The 26,581-nt window shown below is 44.7% G+C and overlaps 1 protein-coding gene across 2 annotated transcripts in view; it reads left to right on the forward strand.

The window, feature by feature from the left end:
- Window positions 1-26,581, forward strand: part of SH3KBP1 (SH3 domain containing kinase binding protein 1) — a 530,573-nt gene that overhangs the window by 215,438 nt on the left and 288,554 nt on the right. For both annotated transcript variants that reach the window (XM_077480738.1, XM_077480739.1), the window contains exon 4: window positions 16,017-16,123. In XM_077480738.1, the coding sequence (XP_077336864.1) occupies window positions 16,017-16,123 (107 nt within the window). The remainder of the gene's footprint in view (window positions 1-16,016; window positions 16,124-26,581) is intronic.

Here is a 26,581-nt window from a genome sequence, read left to right on the forward strand (position 1 = left end):
AGTTCATACAGGTAGACGTTAACTGCACGTTTCTGCTGGAGCAGCCTATCAAGCATATAGAAGGTTGAGTTCCATCGCGTCGGGCAATCGCAAATAAGACGTCTGACCGGCAGATGGTGTCGCCGCTGAATGTCAGCAAGGCGAGCCATGGCCGTGTAAGATCTTCTGAAATGGGCCGAGATTTTCCTTGCCTGCCGCAAGATGTCCTGGACCCCAGGGTATTTGACAAGGAATCGCTGCACGACCAAGTTTAAGACGTGTGCCATGCACGGCACGTGCGTGATTTTGCCCTGTTTCAATGCGCTAAGCAGATTGGCACCGTTGTCACACACCACTTTACCAACTGTCAAATTGAGCGGTGTTAGCCACTCATCTGCCTGTGAACGCAAAGCTGAAAGGAGTGCCGGGCCAGTGTGGCTCTTTGCTTCCAGGCACAACAGACGCAGCACGGCATGGCAACGTCTCACCTGGCATGTGGAATAGGTTCTGGGGAGCTTGGGCGGTGCAGTGGAAGAGACGCTAGCAGCGGAAAAGGAGGAGGCAGCTGAGGAGGAGAGGGAGGAGGATGGAGTAGGAGGAGGAGAAGAAGAGTCAGGCCTGCATGCAATCCGTGGCGGTAAAACCAAATCTACACGGGTGCCACGGGTTACATGCTTGACGGCCGTCAGAAGGTTCACCCAGTGGGCAGTAAAACTGATATACCTTCCCTGCCCGTGTTTGCTAGACCACGTGTCTGTGGTCAGATGTATCTTGGCACCGACACTGTGTGCCAGAGATACATTCACTTGCCGCTGAACATGGCCATATAGCTCTGGGATGCCCTTCTCTGAGAAATACTTCCTTCCTGGGACCTTCCATTGTGGTGTTCCAATGGCCACAAATTTGCGAAAGGCCTCCGAGTCCACCAGTTTATATGGCAGTAGTTGGCGGGCTATGAGTTCTGACAAGCCAGCCGCCAACCGTTGGGCAAGAGGGTTATCCGGCGTCATCATTTTTTTACGCTCAAACATTAGGCCCACGGAAGCCTGCCTTTTTGCAGAAAAATGTGAGCTTGGCGTGATGGAAGGTGGAGTGGAGGACAATTGTGAGGAGAGAGGAGAAGGAGAAGTAGAAGACGAGGCTGGACGGTGAGAGCCTGCAGTGTGGCTTTGTGTGTTCCGTTGCTCCCACTGGGCTCGGTGATGGCTGCTCATGTGCCTTCTTAAGGCGGTCGTCCCTAGGTGAGTATTGGGCTTACCGCGACTAACGCGTTGACTGCAAAGATTGCAGATGGCAACGCTATTGTCAGCAGCGGACACGTTAAAAAAAGCCCACACTGCGGAGCCATGTGCCGGTGTCCTGGGAGCGCCAGATGTGACCGTACATGGTCGATGACTCGCTCCTGATACATTTGCAGTCTGCTTTGTCCCTGCTGTGCAATGTAAGTCATTGCTGCTTCTCCTCCCTATCTGCTGGTCCATATCTCCCTCTGAACTCCCCTCCTCTTCCTCTCTTGTGGGCACCCACGTGACATCACTAGACACGTCATCATCAACGTCACCTTCCCCACCGCTATAAGTAGAGATCTCGGAGTAGGCAGCAACACCGGGGACCAACCTCCTCCTTGGGCTGATCTGGGTACTGTCGTCAGACTGCTGAGTAGCGCTTGTTGCTACCTCCTCTTCCTGATCCAATACCAAGAGTGGCTGCGCATCAGAAATGTCCTCTTGATATGGATCGGAAAATAATTCCAGTGACTCAAGCGGAAGGTATGTGGTGGTGGTGGTGGTGGTCGTGTTGTTGGTGGTAGTGTCTTTGGGGGTGCACATAGCAGAGAGTGAAGAAGAGGGTGCAGATCGAGAGGATGAGGAGGGTGCAGAAGAGTAAGGCTGAGCGAGCCACTCAACCAAGTCTGGTGCATCCTTTAAAGTAATTGAACGCACCTTCTGCAACTTCCCACTTTGGCTCAAGCCTGTTGCTCCTGCCCTACCCCTACCACCCCTGCGGAAGGGCCTGCCTCTTCCTCTGCCTGTCATTTTTTAAATGACCCTGTGACAAAACTCTTAGTCCCTATACCGATGAAGGACTGCTGCAGTATAGGGCAGCAGTCAGCAGTGGTGCACGTCAACCCTATCTATTGTGGACCGATAGCGGTCCTTACAGAACAGCAGACTGTACCGCACTCAAGCCTATGTACCGTAGCACCCTATACCAAGTTACCAGTCCTTATAAGAACTTTTGTGGACCAAGCAGGTTGTGTATTAGTGTTTAGCAGACTGTACGTCAGTCCCTATACCGCTGAAGGACTGCTGCAGTATAGGGCAGCGGTCAGCAGTGGTGCACGTCAACCCTATCTATTGTGGACCGATAGCGGTCCTTACAGAACAGCAGACTGTACCGCACTCAAGCCTATGTACCGTAGCACCCTATACCAAGTTACCAGTCCTTATAAGAACTTTTGTGGAACAAGCAGGTTGTGTGTTAGTGATTAGCAGACTGTACGTCAGTCCCTATACCGCTGAAGGACTGCTGCAGTATAGGTGAGCGGTCAGCAGTGGTGCACGTCAACCCTATCTATTGTGGACCTATAGCGGTCCTTACAGAACAGCAGACTGTACCGCACTCAAGCCTATGTACCGTAGCACCCTATACCAAGTTACCAGTCCTTATAAGAACTTTTGTGGACCAAGCAGGTTGTGTATTAGTGTTTAGCAGACTGTACGTCAGTCCCTATACCGCTGAAGGACTGCTGCAGTATAGGGCAGCGGTCAGCAGTGGTGCACGTCAACCCTATCTATTGTGGACCTATAGCGGTCCTTACAGAACAGCAGACTGTACCGCACTCAAGCCTATGTACCGTAGCACCCTATACCAAGTTACCAGTCCTTATAAGAACTTTTGTGGACCAAGCAGGTTGTGTATTAGTGTTTAGCAGACTGTACGTCAGTCCCTATACCGCTGAAGGACTGCTGCAGTATAGGGCAGCGGTCAGCAGTGGTGCACGTCAACCCTATCTATTGTGGACCGATAGCGGTCCTTACAGAACAGCAGACTGTACCGCACTCAAGCCTATGTACCGTAGCACCCTATACCAAGTTACCAGTCCTTATAAGAACTTTTGTGGACCAAGCAGGTTGTGTATTAGTGTTTAGCAGACTGTACGTCAGTCCCTATACCGCTGAAGGACTGCTGCAGTATAGGGCAGCGGTCAGCAGTGGTGCACGTCAACCCTATCTATTGTGGACCGATAGCGGTCCTTACAGAACAGCAGACTGTACCGCACTCAAGCCTATGTACCGTAGCACCCTATACCAAGTTACCAGTCCTTATAAGAACTTTTGTGGAACAAGCAGGTTGTGTGTTAGTGATTAGCAGACTGTACGTCAGTCCCTATACCGCTGAAGGACTGCTGCAGTATAGGGCAGCGGTCAGCAGTGGTGCACGTCAACCCTATCTATTGTGGACCGATAGCGGTCCTTACAGAACAGCAGACTGTACCGCACTCAAGCCTATGTACCGTAGCACCCTATACCAAGTTACCAGTCCTTATAAGAACTTTTGTGGAACAAGTGAGTTGTGAATGTTTAGCAGACTGCAGCAGAAGGGCAGCAGTCAAGTATAATATCCTTTCTATATTTGGAAGAAAGAATATTATACATGTACAAGCCTATTACTGTACCACTGATACCAGTCCTGAAAAGAACCTTTGTGGAACTAATAATAACAGCAAGTCTTTAAAATTACCCTCACTGCCTGACAACACTGCTTCCTTCCTGTCCCTATACAAATTGGCAAAAAAAGAGAACGATTAGTGGTTACTGGAACAGCTCTTTTGTGGACCTTGATAGTAACAGCTAATGATGATGATGATGATGATGATGATGATGATGAAAGACTAATCTGGCTGTCCCTGTAGCATACACCGTCCTTTCCCTTTCTCTAAACTAACAAAAGACACTCAGGCTGCTGCAAGAATCAGCAGCACAGCAAACCTATCAACACCTAACACCTATACCAGTCCTGAAAAGAACTTTTGTGTACCAAATAGCTAGTGGTTTATCTCTCCCTACTCCACACAGGAACCTGTCCCTATCGTAACAGAAGAAAGAATGTAAAATGGCCACCGGATCGGGTGTATTTATAGGTTAGGGGGAATGTCCAAGTGTCCATGTGCTGTCATGTCTCAATTGGCTGTCCTGTATCACATGATAAACGTGTCACCAAAGGTTAAAGTTCTTGTATACATTAAACACGTAAGTCCGCCGCGGCGAACGACGGAAAAAGGCGTTCGAACGTGCGGACCGCGAATGTCGGAAATTCGCCGCGAAACGACCGCCGGGCGAAACGTTCGTCCATCACTACTCCTCAAACTTACTTTTCTTCACCCCCCCTGCTCCACCCCACAATCTGTACATATCACCCTCATTTCTCCCCTCTCCCTACTACTGCACTCATCACCTCTTTCTACCTCTAAGCCCACTCGCTAACAAACCCCCCCACGGTACAGATCCTGTCCCCTCATACAAATCGTATTCTCATATTACCTCCCTTACTTTTCTACTTCTCCTAACCGCTGGAAATATTTCCCCTAACCCTGGGCCTCCCTTATTTAACTGTACCCAACACACCTATCACCATCACCCTACACCCTCTGGCAGTAGTCGCAATCTATGCAACTTAGTCTCCGTTCCTCTTCTTCCCAACACCAGCTTCCCCCTCTCCTGCACCCTCTGGAATGCTCGCTCTGTCTGCAACAAACTCACAGCTGTTCAAGACCTCTTTGTCACTAATTCCTTTAATCTACTTGCTCTCACCGAAACCGGGCTCCACGAATCTGACACCCCTTCTCCTGCTTCCCTCTCCCAGGGTGGCCTTCACTGGACTCACTCCCCTAGGCCTAATGGACACAAGGGAGGTGGAGTGGGATTCCTCCTATCCCCCCAATGCACCTTCCAGGTTATTCACTCCCCTCCCTCTCTTTCCCTCTCATCATTTGAAGCTCACTGTATACGTCTATTCTCTCCTACTTCCCTAAGAATTGCTGTGATCTACCGGCCCCCTGGACCATTATCGACTTTCCTTGATGAGTTCTCTGCCTGGCTACCCTACTTTCTCTCTTCAGAAATTCCCACAATCCTTCTCGGTGATTTCAACATCCCTGTTAATACAAACACTCCTGCTACTTCTAAACTTCTTAGTCTAACCTCTTCATTTGACCTGAAGCAATGGGTACAGGCTTCTACTCATTCTGATGGCAACACCCTTGACCTTGTATTCTCCTACCTTTGCACTCCATGCAACTTCTCAAATAATCCTTTTCCTCTCTCTGACCATCACCTTATTAGTTTCTCTTACTCCCTGTCCTCCAACACCTTTTCCTCCAATCGCCTTACAGTCACCCGTAGAAACGTTCGCAACTTCAACTCTTCTCTCCTCTATTCTGCTGCTGACCACCTCTATGACAAAATCTCTCCCCTGTCCTGCCCCAACCAAGCCACTTCCATCTACAATAAATCCCTGTCCTCCACCCTGGACAAGCTCGCTCCCCTCACTACACACAGAATCAGGCCTCGACCCCTACAACCCTGGCAAACAGATGACACTAGAATTCTCAAAAAACGTAGTTGCGCTCGAGTGTCTGTGGCACAAGACCAAGTCTCTCAAAGACTTCAACCAATACAAATCTGCCCTCCAAAAATACTACTCTTTCTTCCACACTGCCAAGCAGACCTATTTTACAACTCTTATTAACACCTTCTCGTCCAGTCCCCGTAAAAAACTTTTCTTTTCCTTCAATTCTCTACTTCGTCCTCCACCACTCACTCACTGCCCAGGAGATTGCTAATCACTTAAAAAACAAGATTGATACAATCCGGGATGAATTCTCCACTCTACAGGTATCTCCCCCAGTTAAGACCCTATTACAACAGGTACGCTCAACACTCCCCTTATTCAAAACTGCTTCTACAGACGAAGTTGCTAAACTCCTTTCTAATGCCTACCTAACCAACTGCCCCCTGGATCCTATTCCCTCTCAAACACTATGGTCGCCACTCAGGGCCGCTGTTAAAAATCATGGGGCCCCGTACAGTCTACCTGGCGGGGTCCCCCACATAAGGGGCCCCCCACACAGCAGGGAAAAGACTTTCACTCTGGGCACGGTGAATACCCACAATATTTTAGATATGTGGGAGAGCAGTATGCAGTATGGCCAACTTTATGCTCAGAGCCCAGGCCCAGTCTCTACCTCCACCTAACATCCCCCAACTTCACAAGTACCTGGTCCTGCTGGCTTCTTTTATCTGGGGTCCTCATGCAGTGCTTCTCCTGGGGTGGGGGGCTTGGATCCTCTGGATCTGGTAGCGTGGGGACAGGCCAGAAGCTGAGCTCCTCTAAAACCTCTGCTCCTTCCACCTGGGCACGAAGTTGGACAGCCGGAAGCAGAAAGCAAAGTATTTAAACACTTTCGGGAGTAATCTGCAGCCGTATGTCCAGACAATTACATTACACAAGTCCCGGCCGGCGTATTGATATAGAAGAGACTGGGACTTGTGTAATGTACTGTATGTAATAGTCTGGACATACGGCTGCAGATTACTCCCAAAAGTGTTTAAATAATTTGCTTTCTGCTTCCTCCCACGCACACTACATGGAACCCTAGCTCAGGATTAGTATAGTCCCTATAATGTGGGAGTCCCCCCTCTGCCTCTGGGCCCCCCTACAGGGCAGGGCCCAGTACAGGAGGGCTGGTGGTCCCCCCCTATCAGCGGCCCTGTCGCCACTTGACTCTATCCCACTCTCTCTAACTCACATCTTCAATCTCTCCCTCACCTCTGGCATTTTCCCCAATGCTCTAAAACATGCACTGGTCACCCCCATACTTAAAAAACCATCCTTAGACCCTGCCAATCTTAACAACCTATGCCCTATCTCCTTGCTCCCCTTTTAACTCCTTGAACGCCTGGTTTACAACCGAGTGACTACCTTATTAAAAATAACCTTCTTGATCCCCTTCAATCTGGATTTTGCCCTCAACACTCAGCAGAAACTGCTCTTTTAAAATTCACAAATGACCTACTAACTGCAAAAAACAATGGACACTATTCTGTACTCCTACTTCTGGACCTTTCAGCTGCCTTTGACATGGTTGACCACCCCCTCCTCCTCAAAAAACTTGACTCCCTTGGTCTCAGTGTCACTTACAATTCTCCTTCCTCCACTCCTCTTCCCTCCTCTGTCGGAGTCCCCCAAGGTTCTGTTCTTGGACCTCTTTTATTTTCAATCTACACCTCTTCCTTGGGTCAGCTGATAGCCACTCATGCCTTTCAATATCATTTCTATGCTGATGACACACAAATCTATCTCTCTACCCCTCAACTCACTCCATCAGTCTCCTCACGCATCACTAACTTACTAACAGACATATCTGTATGGATGTCACACCACTTTCTCAAACTCAGCTTGTCCAAAACCGAACTTATATTTCCTCCCCCACGTGCCTCTTCCCCTGACTTCTCTGTCAAGAGCAATGTCACAACCATCCACCCATCCCCACATGTCAGGGTGCTAGGTGTTATCCTGGACTCTCCTTTTAGCCCCACATCCAATCACTTTCCAAAGCTTGCCGCCTCAACCTCCGAAACATCTCTAAACTACGTCCCTTTCTAACCAATGAAACCATAAAGCTCCTGATTCACTCCCTGGTTATCTCTCGCCTTGACTACTGCAACTCCCTCCTCATTGGCTTACCTTTAAATAGACTATCCCCCATTCAGTCCATCATGAATGCTGCTGCCAGACCCATCCACCTTCCAAACCACACAGTGTCTGCTACCCCTCTCTGCCAATCCCTCCATTGGCTGCCACTTGCCCAACGAATTAAATTCAAAATACTAACTAAAATACCAACCTAATCGCTCCACTTCGTTCCTCCCAAGACCTCCTGCTCTCTAGCTCCCTCATCACCTCCTCCAATATCCGCCTCCAGGACTTCTCCCATGCCTCGCCCATCCTCTGGAACTCATTACCCCAATCTGTCAGAATGTCTCCAAATTTATCCACTTTTGGGCGATCCCTGAAAACCTTCCTCTTCAAAGAAGCCTATCCTCCCTCCATCTAACAACTGCACTATTTTCTCCATGAGCTCATCCCCCACAGCTATTACCCTTTTGTATAACTTAACCCTCCCTCCTAGAATGTAAGCTCTAATGAGCAGGGCCCTCTGATTCCCCCTGTCTTGAATTGAATTGTATTGTAATGTCTGCCCTAATGTTGTTAAGCGCTGCGTAAACTGTCGGCGCTATATATATATATATATATATATACCGTATATATATATATATATATATATATATATATATATATATATATATATATATATATATATATATATATATATATATAAATATATTTTTAGCAGAAAATGGGTTACATATTGTGTTTTGCTCTTTTTTAATTCATTAAAATGTACTTTTTTCCCTAAAAGCTGCGTTTAAAAAAATGGCTGAGCACATACCATGTTACATAAAAAATTGCAATGACCGCTATTTTATTCTCTAGGGCAGTGATGGCGAACCTTGGCACCCCAGATGTTTTGGAACTACATGTCCCATCATTCTCAACTACACTGCATCATGGGAAATGTAGTTCCAAAACATCTGGGGTGTCAAGGTTCGCCATCACTGCCCTAGAGAATAAAATAGCGGTCATTGCAATTTTTTATGTAACATGGTATGTGCTCAGCCATTTTTTTAAACGCAGCTTTTAGGGAAAAAAAAGTACATTTTAATGAATTAAAAAAGAGCAAAACACAATATGTAACCCATTTTTTGTAAAATATAAAAGATGGTGTTGCACCAAGTAAATAGATACCCAACATGTCATGCTTTAAAATTGCACAAACTAAAAATGTTTACAGGATACCAGTACAAAGGAGATCTAGTGCTAAAATAGCTGATATAAAAGAGTTGCTTTTTTTAATTTTAATTTTATATTGGCAATGTATATTTGAGACACCTGGGAAGATGTGCGTTTTTTTAGCTTGGACATTACGTTGTGTATGTTGTCCATTTCAAAGTATTTTGTTAGCGCAGCTGCTTGTGTGTGATTTGGATTGTTATTACCTTATTATGAAATACGTAAACGCCTTTTAAAAAATTATTGGAATTTTTTTTCCAAAGGGTAATACTGTAATTGTATTTGAAATAACTTTTTGTGTTATCCTCATTATTCAAGTTATCTGTCAGATTGTGCAGACTGGAAGGTAATAAAGGTAAACCTTTTTAGCTCTGTTCACTGCTCTTACTCAGCGCTGACAATAACAATAAAATAATACAGTTCACTTAAATGGATATCACCTGTCTGAGGATAGTGAATGTTAAGTGGGTTTTCATTAGAGTCATAATCCCGCTACAGAGAGTAATGTTATTGATGACAGATACCTTCGTAAATCACGTCTGGGTTTTCAGACTTTAGTGATGATGGATTTTTTTCTACATAAAATTCAGCAGCAGCAAAAGATTTGAAATCATAATATGCCACATAATCCTTTAATGAGCTTTAATGTGGTACCTTCAGATTCAGTGATGCCAAGACAAGGTCATCCAATGCTTGGGGTAAGGATGTTCTGATGGACACTGATAGGCTGCACTGATGAACACTAATAGGCTGCACTGATAAGGCGGCACTGCTGGGCACTGATAAGGCGGCACTGCTGGGTACAGGTAGGCGACGCTTATAGGCAGCACTGATGGGTGGCACTGGTGGGCAATGGTACGTGGCACTGGTAAGCGGCACTGATATGCACCTGTAGGTGGCACTGGAGGGAACTGCATAGCCGCAGTGTCTTTCCCTGTTCAGGACCGATGTCCCTCTGTCAAAAGCCAGTGGTTAACTTTTTTTCCCCTCATGCTGTGAGGGAAAAAAAAGCCTATTACTGATCTTCTGTTTACATCACGTGATCATTGGCTGACAGCTGATCACATGGTAAGGGGGCCGGGATCGGCCCCTTACTCTGATCTGTGATCAGCCGAGTCCCATTGACTAGGTGATCACAGAGCGCACACCCCGCAGGCAGCTCATGCACGGGAGGACATCTATTGATGCCCTCCCAGCAATTAAAAATTAAGTCCAGCTAGATAACTTCAAGCTGGCCAAACAGGGAAAATAAGTGCCTATACTCTTTCAAATCCAGCAATAAACTGTCTCATCCTGCTCTTCACATGCTTAGTTGCTCTCTATTTTTCAGCGCTGTACCAAAAATGTAGAGGCGGATCTGCTGACAGCCTAAATATTTACTGCTGCTTAGGAGCTCTGGGCTTCAGCACAATGGCAGCCTCCAACAAGAAGAAACAACAACAATGCTGGAGGCAATTTACAGCACACGTTGATTTTGGTAGCATAATTATTAATTTGTGTATAATTTATGTAGAATGGGTGTCCTTCCTACCTCACTCCCCTTTGTGGGTTTTTCTTTCAGTTACAGTGGGATTTGATACCCTCTTTACTCGGGTAAAGGAGCATGCTATTTTAATGTAGAATGCGTGTTTCTTGCTAAAGAACATTATTTTTTACCAAGTCTTTATGGGTAAAGTTCCTCTTTAGGTGAGTTATCCATCCTCACCACAGTGGAGTAATGTCTTTATACCGACTTGCCAAGCCTCCATATCTTTTAACAGTTTAACAGATGCAAGGCCTGATTCACACCTATTCATTTTTAGTGCTTTTTGCATTTTGCAGATTTGCACTACAGTCCATTTAACATGGTTTCCTATGGAACACGTTCTGCAAAATGCAAAAAGCACTAAAAATGCATAGGTGCAACCAAATAGTAGACCAAAATCTACCCATCTACAAGCTATCAGTGTAAAGAAGACGATGGAAGGTTTCTTCATATTCCCTGGTGGTGTTCTAAAATAAGTGTCTTCTAGGCTTGTTAATGTGAATAATCACACTTACCATCTTGACCTCTCTCTTTGCCTCGCAGGGATCTGTCAATAAGGACATATTGCCTCCTTGTTCTTTTCACCACTTTCATTAAAATTTTAAAAACAACATTCTACTTCAACAGTGCTTAGCTGGATTAAGGCATTAAATAGATTGTGAGTGTTGGAGGAATTGTATCTCTTCTCTGCAGGAAAAAGATGAACGCTCACATAATACTTCATTTGATTGGCAGGAATATCAGAGCATGCCTGGCTATAAAAATCCAAATTGCAATCCAGTAAAAGCTTAAGAAACTCGGGATGCAAACCAACAAATAGGGAGGAAGATGTTTCCCCAGCCATATACTGAATGACATAGCCACTAGTTTTTAGCTTTATAGCAGTTTCACTTCTGCACAGTGTACCCATGGTTTTCGCATGGGCTACCTGCTGTTCTCATACTCTTCCCATCAGATTGCAACTTTTGGTGCATTTTCTGAAAGAACACCAAAGTTGCAGCATGCAGGACTTTTGGTGCGTGTTAAGAAAATGCACCAAAAACGTGCAACTGCAATCCAATAGAAGTCTATCAGAGTCCATAGGTAACTCACACGAAAACCACAGGTACACTGCTTTGGCCAAACTGCATGGCAGTGTGAAACCACCCTTATGCCGCGTACACACGGTCGGAATTCTCGTTGGAAAAAGCTCTGATGGTTTTCCCGACGGAATTCGGCTCAAGCTGTCTTGCCTACACACGGTCACATCAGATTCCTATCGTTTTTTAACGCAGAGACGTACAACACGTACGACGTGACTAGAAAAGGGAAGTTCAATAGCCAGTAGCCAATGACTTCTGTCTCGTAGTTGAATCTGAGCATGCGTGATTTTTGGCGTGTCGGAATTGCATACACACGATCGGAATTACCGATAGAAAGTTTTTCCGTCGGGAAAATTGAGAGCATGCTATCAATTTTTGGCTGGCGGAAATTCAGACAGCTAAATTCCGATGGAGCATACACACGGTCGCATTTTCCGATGAAAAGCTCTCATCTGTCTTTTTCTGGCCGGAATTCTGATCGTATGTACGCGGCATTACAGGGAATTCCCTCTGGCTCAGAGAGCTATGTACTTTCCACTTTCACATTTTATTGGGTATATCGCCAACTGATAAAACATTTATTATTTCAGTTCCTGCACATTTCTTTAGAACATCTAAATAACGGAAATAATACAAAAAATGATGCATTACATTGCATTAGATGACAAGGTGACTGTTCTTATTTATAGTAAGCAGGCCATACACTAGAAGAATTTTATTCAAAAACTTCAGTTTCAGGAACGTTGTTCAATTTAAAGATTGTTAGTGGATTCAAATCAGCATTTGTTTGTGGCAACGTATGGGCAGGATGGACATTTTTTTCTTGATTGAAAAATATCTTACAGGGTTTGTGGTTTTTGTTCACGACATTTTTAATTCATTCCAAAATCCAAAGTTAATAGCAATATAAATTTTGAAGTACTTTAGAATAATATTGGAAAATCATTGAATGTACTGATGAGATTTTTTTCTATGTTTGTATGAATGTTTGTTAGAAATTCTACTACTGTATGGCCAGCTGCAAACAAAGATGTCTCAATGTTAAACTAATTTTAAGTCACTAGCCCCACTCCAAATAAACATTGTGTATGTTGTGAAGGGTACACAACACCTCAAAACAATAGTGAATATAAACATCTAATGGACCACACTAATGTAAGAATTCACCTGTCATGGTTATACAGTGATCTTCCTCTGTCTGCTTACCTCTCCTCATGTGTTCAGACTAAGAGGCCAGCCACTTCCGCCTGGTGTTTTTTATAACCTCTCCTCTAAGCATGGCTCCACCCCAGGCCCTATCAGGGAACTCTATATTAACCTGTACACCACAAGCCGGTGCTGATCAACCATTGTGTATTCGCTGTGTGTTTGGTTTCCTGCTTGCCGTGTGCTCTACGTTTTGTCTCTGTTACTGACCTTGCCCTGTTCTCGACTATTCCTGTCTGCTCGTGACCCTGACCTTTTGGCATGTCCCTGACTATCCCTATCTGCCCGTGACCCTGAACCTTTGGCGTGTACTCTGTTCATGTCTGCTAGTTGCACTGACCTCTGCCTTATCCCTTTACTATCCTTGTTGTTCCAGCCTGCTGTTTCCTTTTCCTGTAGTCTACTGTGAGCTGTGAGACCCTAGGGGCCGTGACCTGGAGCTAGACTGCAGCGCAGTCCATCCTCACCACTAGAGGCTCTGGTGAACACCTGCTGGCTCTAAGACTCCGCACCCTGGGGAATCTATGCTCTAGCTCCAACTGGGATCTGTGTTAATGATCCAGTAGACCTGCTTCCTGAACCTCCCTGGGTAATCTGCAGCAGTCAGTCCTAGGGTCCACTATCTTAGCGGTGCACTTCCAATTCCTACAGAGTGCATCTGTCACCTGGTCTCAGGTCACCTGACATCACCATTGTGGGAATACAAATTTTATCATTCAGAGATTACAGATTAGAATTAGAATGGTCTAGGGCTATTAGTCGTGTATTTCAATATTTAGCGTTTGAACCCTTACTTTTTAACATATTTATAAAAGATATAGAGTTTGGTATTAAAAGTACCATTTCAGTGTTTGCACTGAAGATGACACCAGGCTATTGTAATATGGGGGGATGTCTAGCTCAGCAGTAGTTGCATTTTTCAGTGAGTTAACAGCAAACGGGAACTTACATTTCATACAGATTGTAACTATTCTCAGGCATTATGCAGCTCACCATGGACACCTTCCATCTCTCCCCTCGAGTGTGGCGTTTTCGGGCCTTGGCTGCCCACAGTTTTACGCCCCCACAGCTCCCGGCAGGGATATTTCTCAGCTTTCCTCAACTATCAGGTTTTAGCATCCCATGACCAACTTTAGTGCTGATATGTAAGTAATTTTGGGGTGTTTGGTTTTCTCCTCCCCCCTACATCCTTATTTCATTCATTGGAGTAATTTGGAATATATTTTATAGATGCACATTCTACACTTGCTTCTGAAGAAGTGGAACTTCGTCCATGAAACAGGTCAAGCTTTTAAATGCAGTTTTCTATTCAATCATGCATTTACATCATACCCTTTTCTTTGATTTAATGTATCATGTGCAATAATTGAATTTACATTTTTGTCTATTATATCCCCATCAGCTCATAAACTCATAAACTTCCTCATTATTGTGCAATTTATATATTTTTGTGTAACACACTTCTCATGCAAAGTCCCAAATCCTCCCCCTTTTTCGTAACAATTAATAGGGATGGGGGTGTATGCTCGCTTGACCATATACCTCATTTAAAGTCCAAAAAATTCCCCCCTTTTGCACCAATCATTAGTAAGACCTTATCTGGAATGCACTTGGGCTCTAGTTCACAAAAAGTAGATATGTGTACACCATCCATTTGTAACCCACAGATATTTGTGGGTCACAATTTATGGGGATCTATTGTACAGATATGGCCAGTTTAGTGAAGATTTTCCATGATGAATAAAAACACTGTGGAAATCCACAGCCCTGGGATGAAGGTAAAATCTGATACACAGGGCAAGTTTTTAAAAAAAAAGTTATTTTGAAAAAAAGCTGGGGGACTCTCAAAGAAGTCCTTTACTAATGATGCAATGTGATCTCCCCACTGAGCTATTGTGTACCCACAGGAGGGTCGTCCCCTGCCAGAACACTCCGGTCAGTGCTCTGAGCCATTGGCTGTGAGCTGTGATCGAATGCTGATCAGCTGCTGGTTTTCCAGCAAGCTTGTTTGACAGAAGCCAGCAGTGAGATCATCGCCTGTCAAACAAGGACCTGTATAAGTGCCAAATGTCAGCCGGTATCTACTGTACCGGCTGATTTTAGCCAATATTCTTCCCATGTGTACAGGACCTAACCATTCGCCAACCGAAATACGTATATATACATTGCAGTTTGTAAGTGGGTTACCGGGATTATGGCGGAAGGTATCGGCCATAACCCAGGTATTGTTTTTTTTCAGCCAGCGGCTGGCTTTCTCTTGAAAGCATTCTGAGTGGCTCATGAGATCTGTGGAATGCTTTCAGAAGTGGCAGGAGGAGACAATCCCCCCTCTCCTTCCACTCGCTGATGTTTCTTGGGCTTACTGTTTCCGCCGGCTCGCCGAGAAACAATCCGATGGTGCAGCCAGCTGATCACAGAGGTGATAAAAGACTGGATCATCTTTGATCACCTCTATGGCCTTGGAGCAACGGAGCGACCTCATGACGTCAATTCCGGTCCAGGGTGGACATAAACTACAAAAGAGCAAAACATTTTTTTTTCGATCTTTTGCTTTTAGAGATGGAGAGATTTGGGGTCTTTTTGACCCCAGATCTCTCCATAAAGAGGACCTGTCATTATTTTTTCTATTACAAGGGATGTTTACATTCCTTGTAATGGGAATAAAAGTGCTCTGTGCTCTGCGCAGAAGCGAACACTTACGTAAGTCACGCATGCATATGTAAACGGTGTTCGCACCGTATATTTGATACATTCCCGTAAACGTTGGAGTAAGTGCAATAATGCTAGTGCTGGACCTCCTCTGTAACTCTAAATAGGTAAACTGTAAAGGCGTTTATGGAGATTTTCAAGTACCGTAGTTTGTCGCCATTCCACGAGCGTGCTCAATTTTAAAAACATGTTCAGTATCTATTTACATGGAACAACATCATCTTTCATATTATACAAAAAATTGGGTACATATTGTGTTTTTTTTTGTTATCAAAAAATGCAAGAAAAGGCCTGGTCTTCAAGTAGTTAAGTTTGTCTGGGGAGGAGCCAAAAAAAGGACAAGAGCACTTTAATATTTGCATTTATTGTATAGTAAAACTTTGATTGTTCTGTATGTGGGCATCCATGTGTTTTTGTGATTTTGTAAGCCAGCTTTTCAGGCTTTTGTGTACTGTGACAGTGCAGGAGTCAGTCCTGGTAATAACAACAATAAGGACACACAATGTGAATAAAACCCCACCTTCTCTGCTCAGAATGTTCCATTAGCGTAAGCTCAGATTGGGTGACTTTGATTTTCTTCTTTCTCATTATATACACAGGTGAACGTACAAGGAGGCGGAGGTGTCAAGTTGCCTTTAGCTATCTTCCTCAGAATGAAGATGAACTTGAACTTAAAGTTGGAGAGATCATTGAAGTTCTTGGAGAGGTAAGGCCCTGTTTTACATGATTGGGCTTATTTAATGCTGAACTCTAGGCAAATGACACATTGTTGAAATACATACAGTGGGGCAAAAAAGTACTTAGTCAGCCACCAATTGTACAAGTTCTCCCACTTAAAGTGTTTGTAAACCCTCCCCCACAACTTTGTCCCATGTAAATCGGCATAAAAACCCTAATGAACACTGCTTGTAGATATCTCCTTACTTGCTTAGTATTGTTGTAATCCTTTTTGTTCTTTAGAATGATGTCACTGAGCATGCCCAGATCTCCCCTGATTTACAGGACACTCTCTATGTGCTTATCTATCTGTTATCAGGACTTCCTATGGCACACAACACTGAACTCCCAGGAGGCTGCATAATCACTCAGAGCTTCCTCCTGCACCCCCATGTGACCGTGTGACATCACATGCAGTGTAAAGCAGGGCATTGGATAGCATTACTGCAGTCTTATCAGCTGAAGCTGATAGGACTGACACAGGCAAACACTAGATAATCAGCACAAGTAAATACTATGAAATAAAACAAGTCAGCTATGAACAGGGAAGCAGGGTTGCCATAGAAACGTTGGATTTAGAAGGAGGCTTGGTTAACAGTACAGGAAGTGTTCAATATAAGGCCGGAAATGCACTCTACTGTGGACTCAGAAAACAATACTTAAGATGGCACTGCCTTACCCCTGGAAACAAGTTTTTTAAAGTTTCTTTAAACAGTAAGTAATATGCAATTTGGGCTGGATTACATTGGCTATAGTTTGATAATTACAGTGTATTCGGCCCCCTTGAACTTTTCAACCTTTTGCCACATTTCAGGCTTCAAACATAAAGATATAAAATGTTAATTTTTTGTGAAGAATCACCAACAAGTGGGACACAATTGTGAAGTGGAACGAAATCTATTGGATAATTTAAACTTTTTTAGAAAATAAAAAACAGAAAAGTGGTGCGTGCAAAATTATTCAGCCCCTTTACTTTCAGTGCAGCAAACTCACTCCAGAAGTTCAGCGAGGATCTCTGAATGATCCAATGTTGTCCTAAATGACTGATGGTGATAAATAGAATCCACCTGTGTGTAATCAAGTCTCTGTATAAATGCACCTGCTCTGTGATAGTCTCAGGGTTCTGTTGAAAGCGCAGAGAGCATCATGAAGACCAAGAAACACACCAGGCAGGTCCGTAATACTGTTGTGGAGAAGTTTAAAGCCGGATTTGGATACAAAAATATTTCCCAAGCTTTAAACATCCCAAGGAGCACTGTGCAAGCGATCATTTTGAAATGGAAGGAGTATCAGACCACTGCAAATCTACCAAGACCTGGCCGTCCCTCTAAACTTTCAGCTCAGACAAGGAGAAGACTGATCAGAGATGCAGCCAAGAGGCCCATGATCACTCTGGATGAACTGCAGAGAACTACAGTTGAGGTGGGAGAGTCTGTCCATAGGACAACAATCAGTCGTACACTGCACAAATCTGGCCTTTATGGAAGAGTGGCAAGAAGAAAGCCATTTCTCAAAGATATCCATAAAAAGTCTCGTCTAAAGTTTGCCACAAGCCACCTGGGAGACACACCAAACATGTGGAAGAAGGTGCTCTGGTCAGATGAAACCAAAATTGAACTTTTTGCCCACAATACAAAACGATATGTTTGGCATAAAAGCAACACAGCTCATCACCCTCAACACACCATCCCCACTGTCAAACATGGTGGTGGCAGCATCATGGTTTGGGCCTGCTTTTCTTCAGCAGGGGCAGGGAAGATGGTTAAAATTGAGGGGAAGATGGATGCAGCCAAATACAGGACCATTCTGGATGAATACCTGTTGGAGTCTGCAAAAGACCTGAAACTGGGACAGAGATTTATCTTCCAACAAGACAATGATCCCAAACACACAGCAAAATCTACAAAGGAATGGTTTACAAATAAACGTATCCAGGTGTTAGAATGGCCAAGTCAAAGTCCAGACCTGAATCCAATCGAAAATCTGTGGAAAGAGCTGAAAACTGCTGTTCACAAACACTCTCCATCCAACCTCACTGAGCTCGAGCTGTTTTGCAAGGAAGAATGGGCAAGAATTTCAGTCTCTCGATGTGCAAAACTGATAGAGACATACCCCAAGCGACTTGCAGCTGTAATCGCAGCAAAAGGTGGCTCTACAAAGTATTAACACAAGGGGGCCGAATAATTTTGCACGCCCCACTTTTCATTTTTTTATTAGTTAAAAAAGTTTCAAAAATCCAATAGATTTCGTTCCACTTCACAATTGTGTCCCACTTGTTGGTGATTCTAAACAAAAAATAAAAATGTTATATCTTTATGTTTGAAGCCTGAAATGTGGCAAAAGGTTGAAAAGTTCAAGGGGGCCGAATACTTTCGCAAGGCACTGTACTTATTATAATGAACTAAATGAAAAGAAGCATCAGAGTGGGAGAGTTTACTTCCTCTTTAAAAAGATGAGAGAGGCCTGTAAGTGTCATCATATGTATACCTCAACTATAAGAGATAAAAGGAAACAAATACAGACAACCACATTGTCTGATTTTTGAAATAATTTATTTGCAAATTATGGTGGAAAATAAGTTTTACTCATCTACACACAAGCAAGATTTCTGGCTCTCACAGACCTGTATATTCTTCTTTAAGAGGCTCCTCTTTCCTCCACTTATTTCCTGTATTAATGGTGCCTGTTTGAACTTGTTATCAGTATGAAAGACACCTGTCCACAACCTCAAACATTCACACTCCAAATTCCACTATGGTGAAGACCAAAGAGCTGTCAAAGGACACCAGAAACAAAACTGTAGACCTGCAGCAGGCTGGGAAGACTGAATCTGCAATAGGCAAGCAGCTTGGTTGAAGAAATCAACTGTGGGAGCAATAGTTAGAAAATGGAGGACATACAAGACCACTGATAATCTCCTTCAATCTGGAGCTCCACGCAAGATCTCACCCTGTGGGGTCAAAATGATCACAAGAACGGTGAGCAAAAATCCAAGAACCACACGGGGGGACGTAGTGAATGACCTGCAGAGAGTTGGGACCAATGTAACAAAGGCTATCATCAGTAACAAACTATGCCGCCAGGGACTCAGATCCTGCAATGCCAGACGTGTCCCCCTGCTTAAGCCAGTAAATATCCAGGCCAATCTGAGGTTTGCTAGAGAGCATTTGGATGATCCAGAAGATGATTGGGAGAATGTCATATGGTCAGATGAAACCAAAATAGAACTGTTTGGTAGAAACACAACTCGTTGTGTTTGGAGGAGAGAGAATGCTGAGCGACCAAAGAACGCCATGCCTACTGTGAAGCATGGGGGTGGCAACATCATGCTTTGGAGCTGTTTCTCTGCAAAGGGAACAGGAAGACTGATCCGTGTACATGAAAGAATGAATGGGGCCATGTGTCGTGAGATTTTGCAAACCTCCTCCCATCAACAAGGGCATTGAAGATGAAACGTGGCTGGGTCTTTCAGCATGACAATGATCACAAACACACCACCCGGGCAACGAAGGAGTGGCTTCGTAAGAAGCACTTCAAGGTCCTGGAGAGGCCTAGCCAGTCTCCAGATCTCAACCCCATAGAAAACCTTTGGTGGGAGTTGAAAGTCTGGGTTGCCCAGCAACAGCCCATAAACATCACTGCTCTAGAGAAGATCTGCATGAAGGAATGGGCCAACATACCAGCAACAATGTGTGACAACCTTGTGAAGACTTACAGAAAACGTTTGATCTCTGTCATTGCCAACAAAGGATATATAACAAAGTAATGAGATGAACTGTTGATATTGACCAAATACCGTACTTATTTTCCCCTATAATTTGCAAATAAATTCTTTCAAAAATCAGACAATGTGATTTGTCTGGATTTGTTTCCCCATTTTGTCTCTCATAGTTGAGGTATACCTATGATGACAATTACAGGCCTCTTTTTAAGTCGGGGAACTTGCACAAATGGCGGCTGACTAAATACTTTTTTGCCCCACTGTATACAGTATATAGAAACTGGCTTTACCTGCCAATGGATTTGTAATTCTGTGAAGCTAATTATGATCCACAGAAACCTACCAGACAGCACAGCTACAGTATTTCATCTTCACGTATGCCCTGCAACAGGTTGTGGTTGGCTAGGAGTGCTGGATTTCTCTCTACCAATCTGAATGCTGCTTTACATTGACTTACAGAAGGCTGATACCATGTTCAATTCCTTCTCTAGCTGTATCTAAGGCCAGCCATACATGGTGCAAATTTCTTTCCTGCAGCCACGGTTTGCAGGAAAGAAATTTGCACAGTTCCCCATCAACACAGACAGTGCCGATGGGAATCCCTCCTGCTAAGCCATTGTCTCCTCCCTGTGGGGGTTGGTGGGGGAAGCTGTCCCTGCTGGGAGAAGACATTGATTATTGCTGGTAGCTATAGCAGTCTCTAGCGATAATTGTAAGAATCTGGTAGGCTGGTTGAATGATCAATCGACTTAATACATTCGGCCTACCCATTAACGGTTTGAATCTTCCCTTTCTATCTACTTACCTCAGTAGAACATGTGTCAGTAGTCTACTTTTGGGAGATGACCCTATTTATCTTTTTGAGACCTTACAATACATGCACTACCAGTGGTGTGTGGTTCTTTCTGAAAAAACACAGGTTCTTTAGTTGTAAAAGCGCACACCAGCTCATTGTTTTCTCCCAGGCAAACTAGTCCTTATGTCCTGTGCCGTAGCGAGCAGATTAGAGAGATTACAGACATATACAGATTGCCCAATAGTGTTGGCCTGGAGACTAGTTGTTTCGTATTGATTTCTAAATATATGTTCGTGTAGTAGAGGAGGACTATAGAACATGTATTTTGTTGCTTTTGAGAAAAGTTTTCCTTTCTATGACTGTGTCTTGTAATGTTGTGCACAGTGGGTGTATATTGAGCAAAGTGTGATTACTATTTTTAATATGAAGTGTGTGGTATATGTAGGCGTTCACGTGGCGCTTGTGTTGTGCAACCCACATGGAGACTTTTCAAGCTTGTAATCAGTGGCGGCTGGTGAAGTTTTAAGATGGGGGGGCGCTAGACCACGCCCACCCTTTTGACCCATCCCACTTCTCATAAGCCCCACCCATTATAGAATCCACCAACTCCGTCCCCTGTAGTACATCATATACAAGGCTCTACATTATACACAGGGCTCTATACTTCATATACCAGGCTCTACATTATAGACAGGGCTCTGTACATCATATACCAGGCTCTACATTATACACAGGGCTCTGTACATCATATACCAGGCTCTACATTATACACAGGGCTCTGTACATCATATACCAGGCTCTACATTATACACCAGGTTCTAATGACACATCAATATGTCTGACAGCCCAGCCACACTCCTCGTTCACCAGAGAAAAAAAAACAGGAAACACAAAAAAGGTGCTCGGGAAACAGCAATAGGCAGAGGTCACCGCAGACAATGAAGTACAAGAAAGCCTTATAAAATAAAACAAATACAGTCATCACATTTAGTGACTGCAATAATGCAATATCTTACATGTTTGCCTTTGGTGGTGGGATCAGAGGGATGGTGATGATCAGAGACAGAAGGATGGAGGTGGGGTGGGGAGTTGGATCAGTGGTGGGTGGGATGGGATCAGGGACAGAGGGATGGATCAGGGACAGAGAGATGGTGGGTGGGATAGATCAGGGACAGAGAGATGGTGGGTGGGATAGATCAGGGACAGAGATATGGTTGGTGGGATGGATCAGGGACAGAAGGACGGTGGGTGGGATGGACCAGGGACAGACAGATGGTAGGTGGGATGGATCAGGGACAGAAGGACGGTGGGATGGATCAGGGACAGAGAGATGGTGGGTGGGATGGACCAGGGACAGAGAGATGGTGGGTGGGATGGACCAGGGACAGAGAGATGGTAGGTGGGATGGATCAGGGACAGAAGGATGGTGGGTGGGTGGGATGGATCAGGGATCAAGGACAGAGAGCTGGTGGGTGGGATGGATCAGGGATCAGGGACAGAGAGATGGTAGGTGGGATGGATCAGGGACAGAAGGATGGTGGGTGGGTGGGATGGATCAGGGATCAGGGACAGAGAGCTGGTGGGTGGGATGGATCAGGGATCAGGGACAGAGAGATGGTGGTTGGGATGAATCAGGGACAGAGGGATGGGTGGGTGGGGGGAGGCTTCATATGGGCTGTGTGTTTCACAAGAGCCTCCACTGCCTGAAACCATGGATCAAGTAAAAACCTGAGCTACATCACAACTGATTTGATGTAAATTTTATAATAACTTTAAATGTGTACTCGCTGAAAATACATTTTAGTTTCCTAAAAGCAATTATAAGTAAAATGTGACAAAATAATTCGTTTTTTAAAACGTACGTTTTTACATATAAATTTAGAGTTTTGGCATTGCTCATTTAAACAAGAACATTGTTCAATGCTAATGCCAGTAAATATTAGAAATGACAAGATTCTAAAATAAGAGTTTTACATGCAGCTTTGTATCTGCCAGAACAAACAGGAAACATTAGCTTGGATGACAAATAAAAAGTTAGGTTATTCCATTGCAGAGTAAATGTCCATGTAACCCTTCTAGAGTATAACTAGAATGAGATTTTTTCTAAAACTGCCCTCCTTATGCATATAGAGCAGGAAGGGGAGTACTACCAGACGTCACCGGATCCTGTGTATGTTATCAAATCTGGCTGAACACTCCTGACTAGAGAGTAATTGGTAAAGTTTTAGAATGCCCACAGGAAAATCATCAATTCATAGTCAATTATGATACAAAGGATGACCTCATTGGGCACAAGATGTCAGTTGGTAAATGTAAGTGAGAAAGAGAGAGAGAGAATTTAAGGACATCTGTCACTGAGATGGGGGAGGGTGCCTGGGAAGGACTGCCCCGGTTGTGCTATGTTCCTCTCCTCTGAACCTTAGCCAGCGGCAGACTGTGTCTCTCCTCCTGACACTGACACTGTCAGTTCCAGACTATTGCCGACAATCAAGAGTCCGTCATACCCTTTGAATGCAGAAGCCGCCTGGAGACAGGAAGCGGGAGCAACAGCCGGGGGGAGCTAAGATGACTAGCCTCTCTGTACGGAGATTGTTTCCTACTGCTGTGCGCACCTATATAACGTGTCATCTATTGCTAGGATGCTGGCGGTCCTAGCAACCAATGATTGCAAAGAAGATTGAGGGGGCAGAAGCGCAGCATGCAGGAATGCTCTGCTGACCAGAATCCTCACTGAGTGCAGTGTGTTAGAGCACACATTGCACCCACTGATGATACACTGAGTGAAGCCCAGTGCCGAAATATGCTGTACACCATAACAACCACAGTATAACATAATGCAATGTGCAACATGGCCAGAATATAATATCACACAGTATTCACATATAATATAGTGCTCCAATATGAAACAACAGAATATGAGATGGTGCTCACATTGCAACATAGAGCTCCAATACAAAACATTTCCATTAATAATCCATGGTGGTCCAGTGGATAAACCCTGCTCAATCCATAGAAGTAATCCCTGATGGTCTAGTGGAGGAAAAATATTAATACAAAATAAATAGGACTACTTATTGGTTTCTGGGCTTCTTTCTTAGTGACAGTATACACTGGGCAAACGCTCACTGTGGCAACACAGCAGCCATGCAGGCATCTGGGGATTTCTAATGACAGCCTAATGACTCTAATGACTGCTACTATCCTGTCTCTGACAGTAGGCTGCCAAACCGAGACACAGCAACATCAGTGGAGATAAAGTCAGAAGCACTGACGATCAGCACTTGACAAAACACACAGCCCGTGAAGCCTCCCCCTCCATCCATCCTGTAGCTCTGCCCCCCTCCTGTGGAATTCCAGCAATGCATCTACGCTACGGTCTACCTTGTTTCATAGTGCACTCACTGCACTGGCACCGCAGTTCTCTCCTCTGCTCCTCCGCTCGGCGCACTGATCTGACGAAGACCGGAAGTGACTAACTAGTCTGTCACTCAAGTCCATAGCAGGCGCCGGGCGGATGCAGATCGGCATTTGTACTTGCGCCACAAGGCGGGTTAAAACCCCGCAAATGAAGCGCCGCGTCTGCAATCTTGTGATTGCGTTGACGTGGCACTTCGCATATTGCACTGTGTCCAGCGCTGCACTGTGTCCGGCGCTCGTACACAGTGCACTTAAGGACTTTTTTTCATTTTTTTTTTTTTAAAGGGCCATTTCAAAAAAAAAAAAATTTTTTTTTTTTCAATTTTTTTTTTTTTTTTTTGTGACTGCCTGGAGGGGGGGGCGGCGCCCGGGCGCCCCCTATGGACGGGCCGCCACTGCTTGTAATGAAGTAATGCAATTGCAATAATTAGGTTCAAACTAGGTTTTTTTAAACTCCCGCCACCTACAGATACCGAAAGGTTTCAGAGACCCGGTAGTTAATATATTCAGATCTTTTTTTCTCCTTTGTAGTAACTTCCCACCACGATATAAAATAGAAAAAACTTTTTGGGAGAAGCCATCTATTAACAAACTTTTCGGAGAGACAGTCAGGAAACCTTACAGTCATCATCCTTATAGAGGCTTGATGACTATATCCCTTCTGTCCTAACCTTAAAGTGGAACTCTACTTCTGTGGAAAAGTACAACTTTCAAAACTGTCAAATTTTTTTTGTATCTCAAGATTTTTGGAAACCTCATTCCAGGACCTTACCTGCCTCTACAGATATTGAGATGTACTATTTATGTAGTTTCCTCAAACTGAGGACTAAGAGTCCTTTCACACGGGGTGGATCAGTGCTGATCCGCCCCGTGGATATCCGCTTGCTCAGCGGGGATCGCCGGAGCTATCTCCGCTGAGCAGGAAGATGATAGGTCCGTCTCTGCACACTGCACAGGGACAGACCTGTCACAGAGCTGCTCTCCCCTATGGGAGATCGGGTGACGACGGACCGCAGTGTCCGATCCAATGACGGATGGAAAAATAGCTTTTTCCTCCGTCACACTTTTTAGAATCGGAGCAGGTCGGATGTCAGCGGACTTGTCACCGCTGACATCCTACGCTCCATAGACCTCTATGGAGCATCCGTTCAGGTCCGCCTGAAAAACTGACAAGCAGACCTGAACGGATCGTCCGTGTGAAAGGGGCCTTAGGAGGAAGATCTGTCTGCTGATTAAACAATCAGTCTTAGGCCCTATTCACACCTGGGTGATTTTCTGAGGAAGAAAGCGAGTCTAGCTGCTCCGGGTGGGCAGGTAAGGCTGCAATCTGAATAAACAGCTCGTAGAGCAGGGTGCATGCCCTGTCACTGCAACAGATAGAATAGAATTGAAAGGATGGCCGCACTCCCATAACGATGCAGTTCCAGCTTATTCTGAAAACCGCTAAAACCAACAGCACTCAATGATGTACAGGCAGTGGGAAGCAGGTGATGCGTTTCATACAACCATAGTTCCGACAAAGCACGCTAGTCATATGAAACGCGTCACCCCTTTTCTGTACACAATTGAGTGCTATTGGTTTTACTTGTTTTCAGAATAAATTGCAATTGCATTGTTATGAGAGTGCAGCCATCCTTTGTTTCTATTCACTGAGTGATTTTCTGCCTGAAGCTTGTAGGGGCCCTTTCACATAGGCTTTCCGATCAGGTCCGTCTGTCAGTTTTTCAGGTGGACGTGAATGGACACTCCATTCAACCCTATGGGGCAGAGGATGTCAGTGGTGACATGTCTACTGACACCTGCTGCTATCCAATTCTCTCCACCAAATCCAGACAGATGGTAACCCTATTTTTCATCCGTCTGACAGATCGGATGAAAACAGACAGTCAGTCCATTTTTATCTGATCTCCCCATAGAGGAGAGCGGGACTCTGACAGGTCCATCTCAGATGAGTGAGCGGAGCAGACCTGTCATCCGCCTGCTCCGCGGGGATAAACTGATCAACCCCCCCGCTGAGCAAGCAGAGTCCGCTGGACAAGCCCGTGTAAAAGGGTCCTAGCTCTAAAACACTCATCAAGCCAAATCCCATTCATTTAAAATGACCCCTGTTCACATCTGAGCGTTCTTTTGCAAAACACCTGTCCCTCAAAGTACGTGAGCTTCTTTTTGCTGATTGCAAGCATTTCCTGCTCAAATAGCAGCTTTACACCCTAGTGCTTTTCTATTGGCTAAACAAAAATGCCTGAAGCTGTAAAACACTTGTAATACACTTCGAAACAGCTTTAAAAATGCCTGTAAAGCCCCGTACACAGGAGAGGACTTATGTCCGACAGACTTCCGAAGGAGTTCTGCCGGAGTTCTGCCGGAGTTCCGACAGAGTTCTGACGGACTTTTCGACTGAGCGGACTTGGCCACACACAATCACACCAAACTCTGACGGATTAGAACGTGATGATGTACGACTCGACTCAAATAAGGAAGTTCATAGCCAGTAGCCAATAGCTGCCCTAGCG

This window comes from Lithobates pipiens, unplaced genomic scaffold (genome assembly GCF_037356315.1).
Source record: "Lithobates pipiens isolate NorthernLeopardFrog02 unplaced genomic scaffold, aLitPip1_a1.2 Scaffold_16, whole genome shotgun sequence".
Taxonomy (NCBI): Eukaryota; Metazoa; Chordata; class Amphibia; order Anura; family Ranidae; genus Lithobates; species Lithobates pipiens.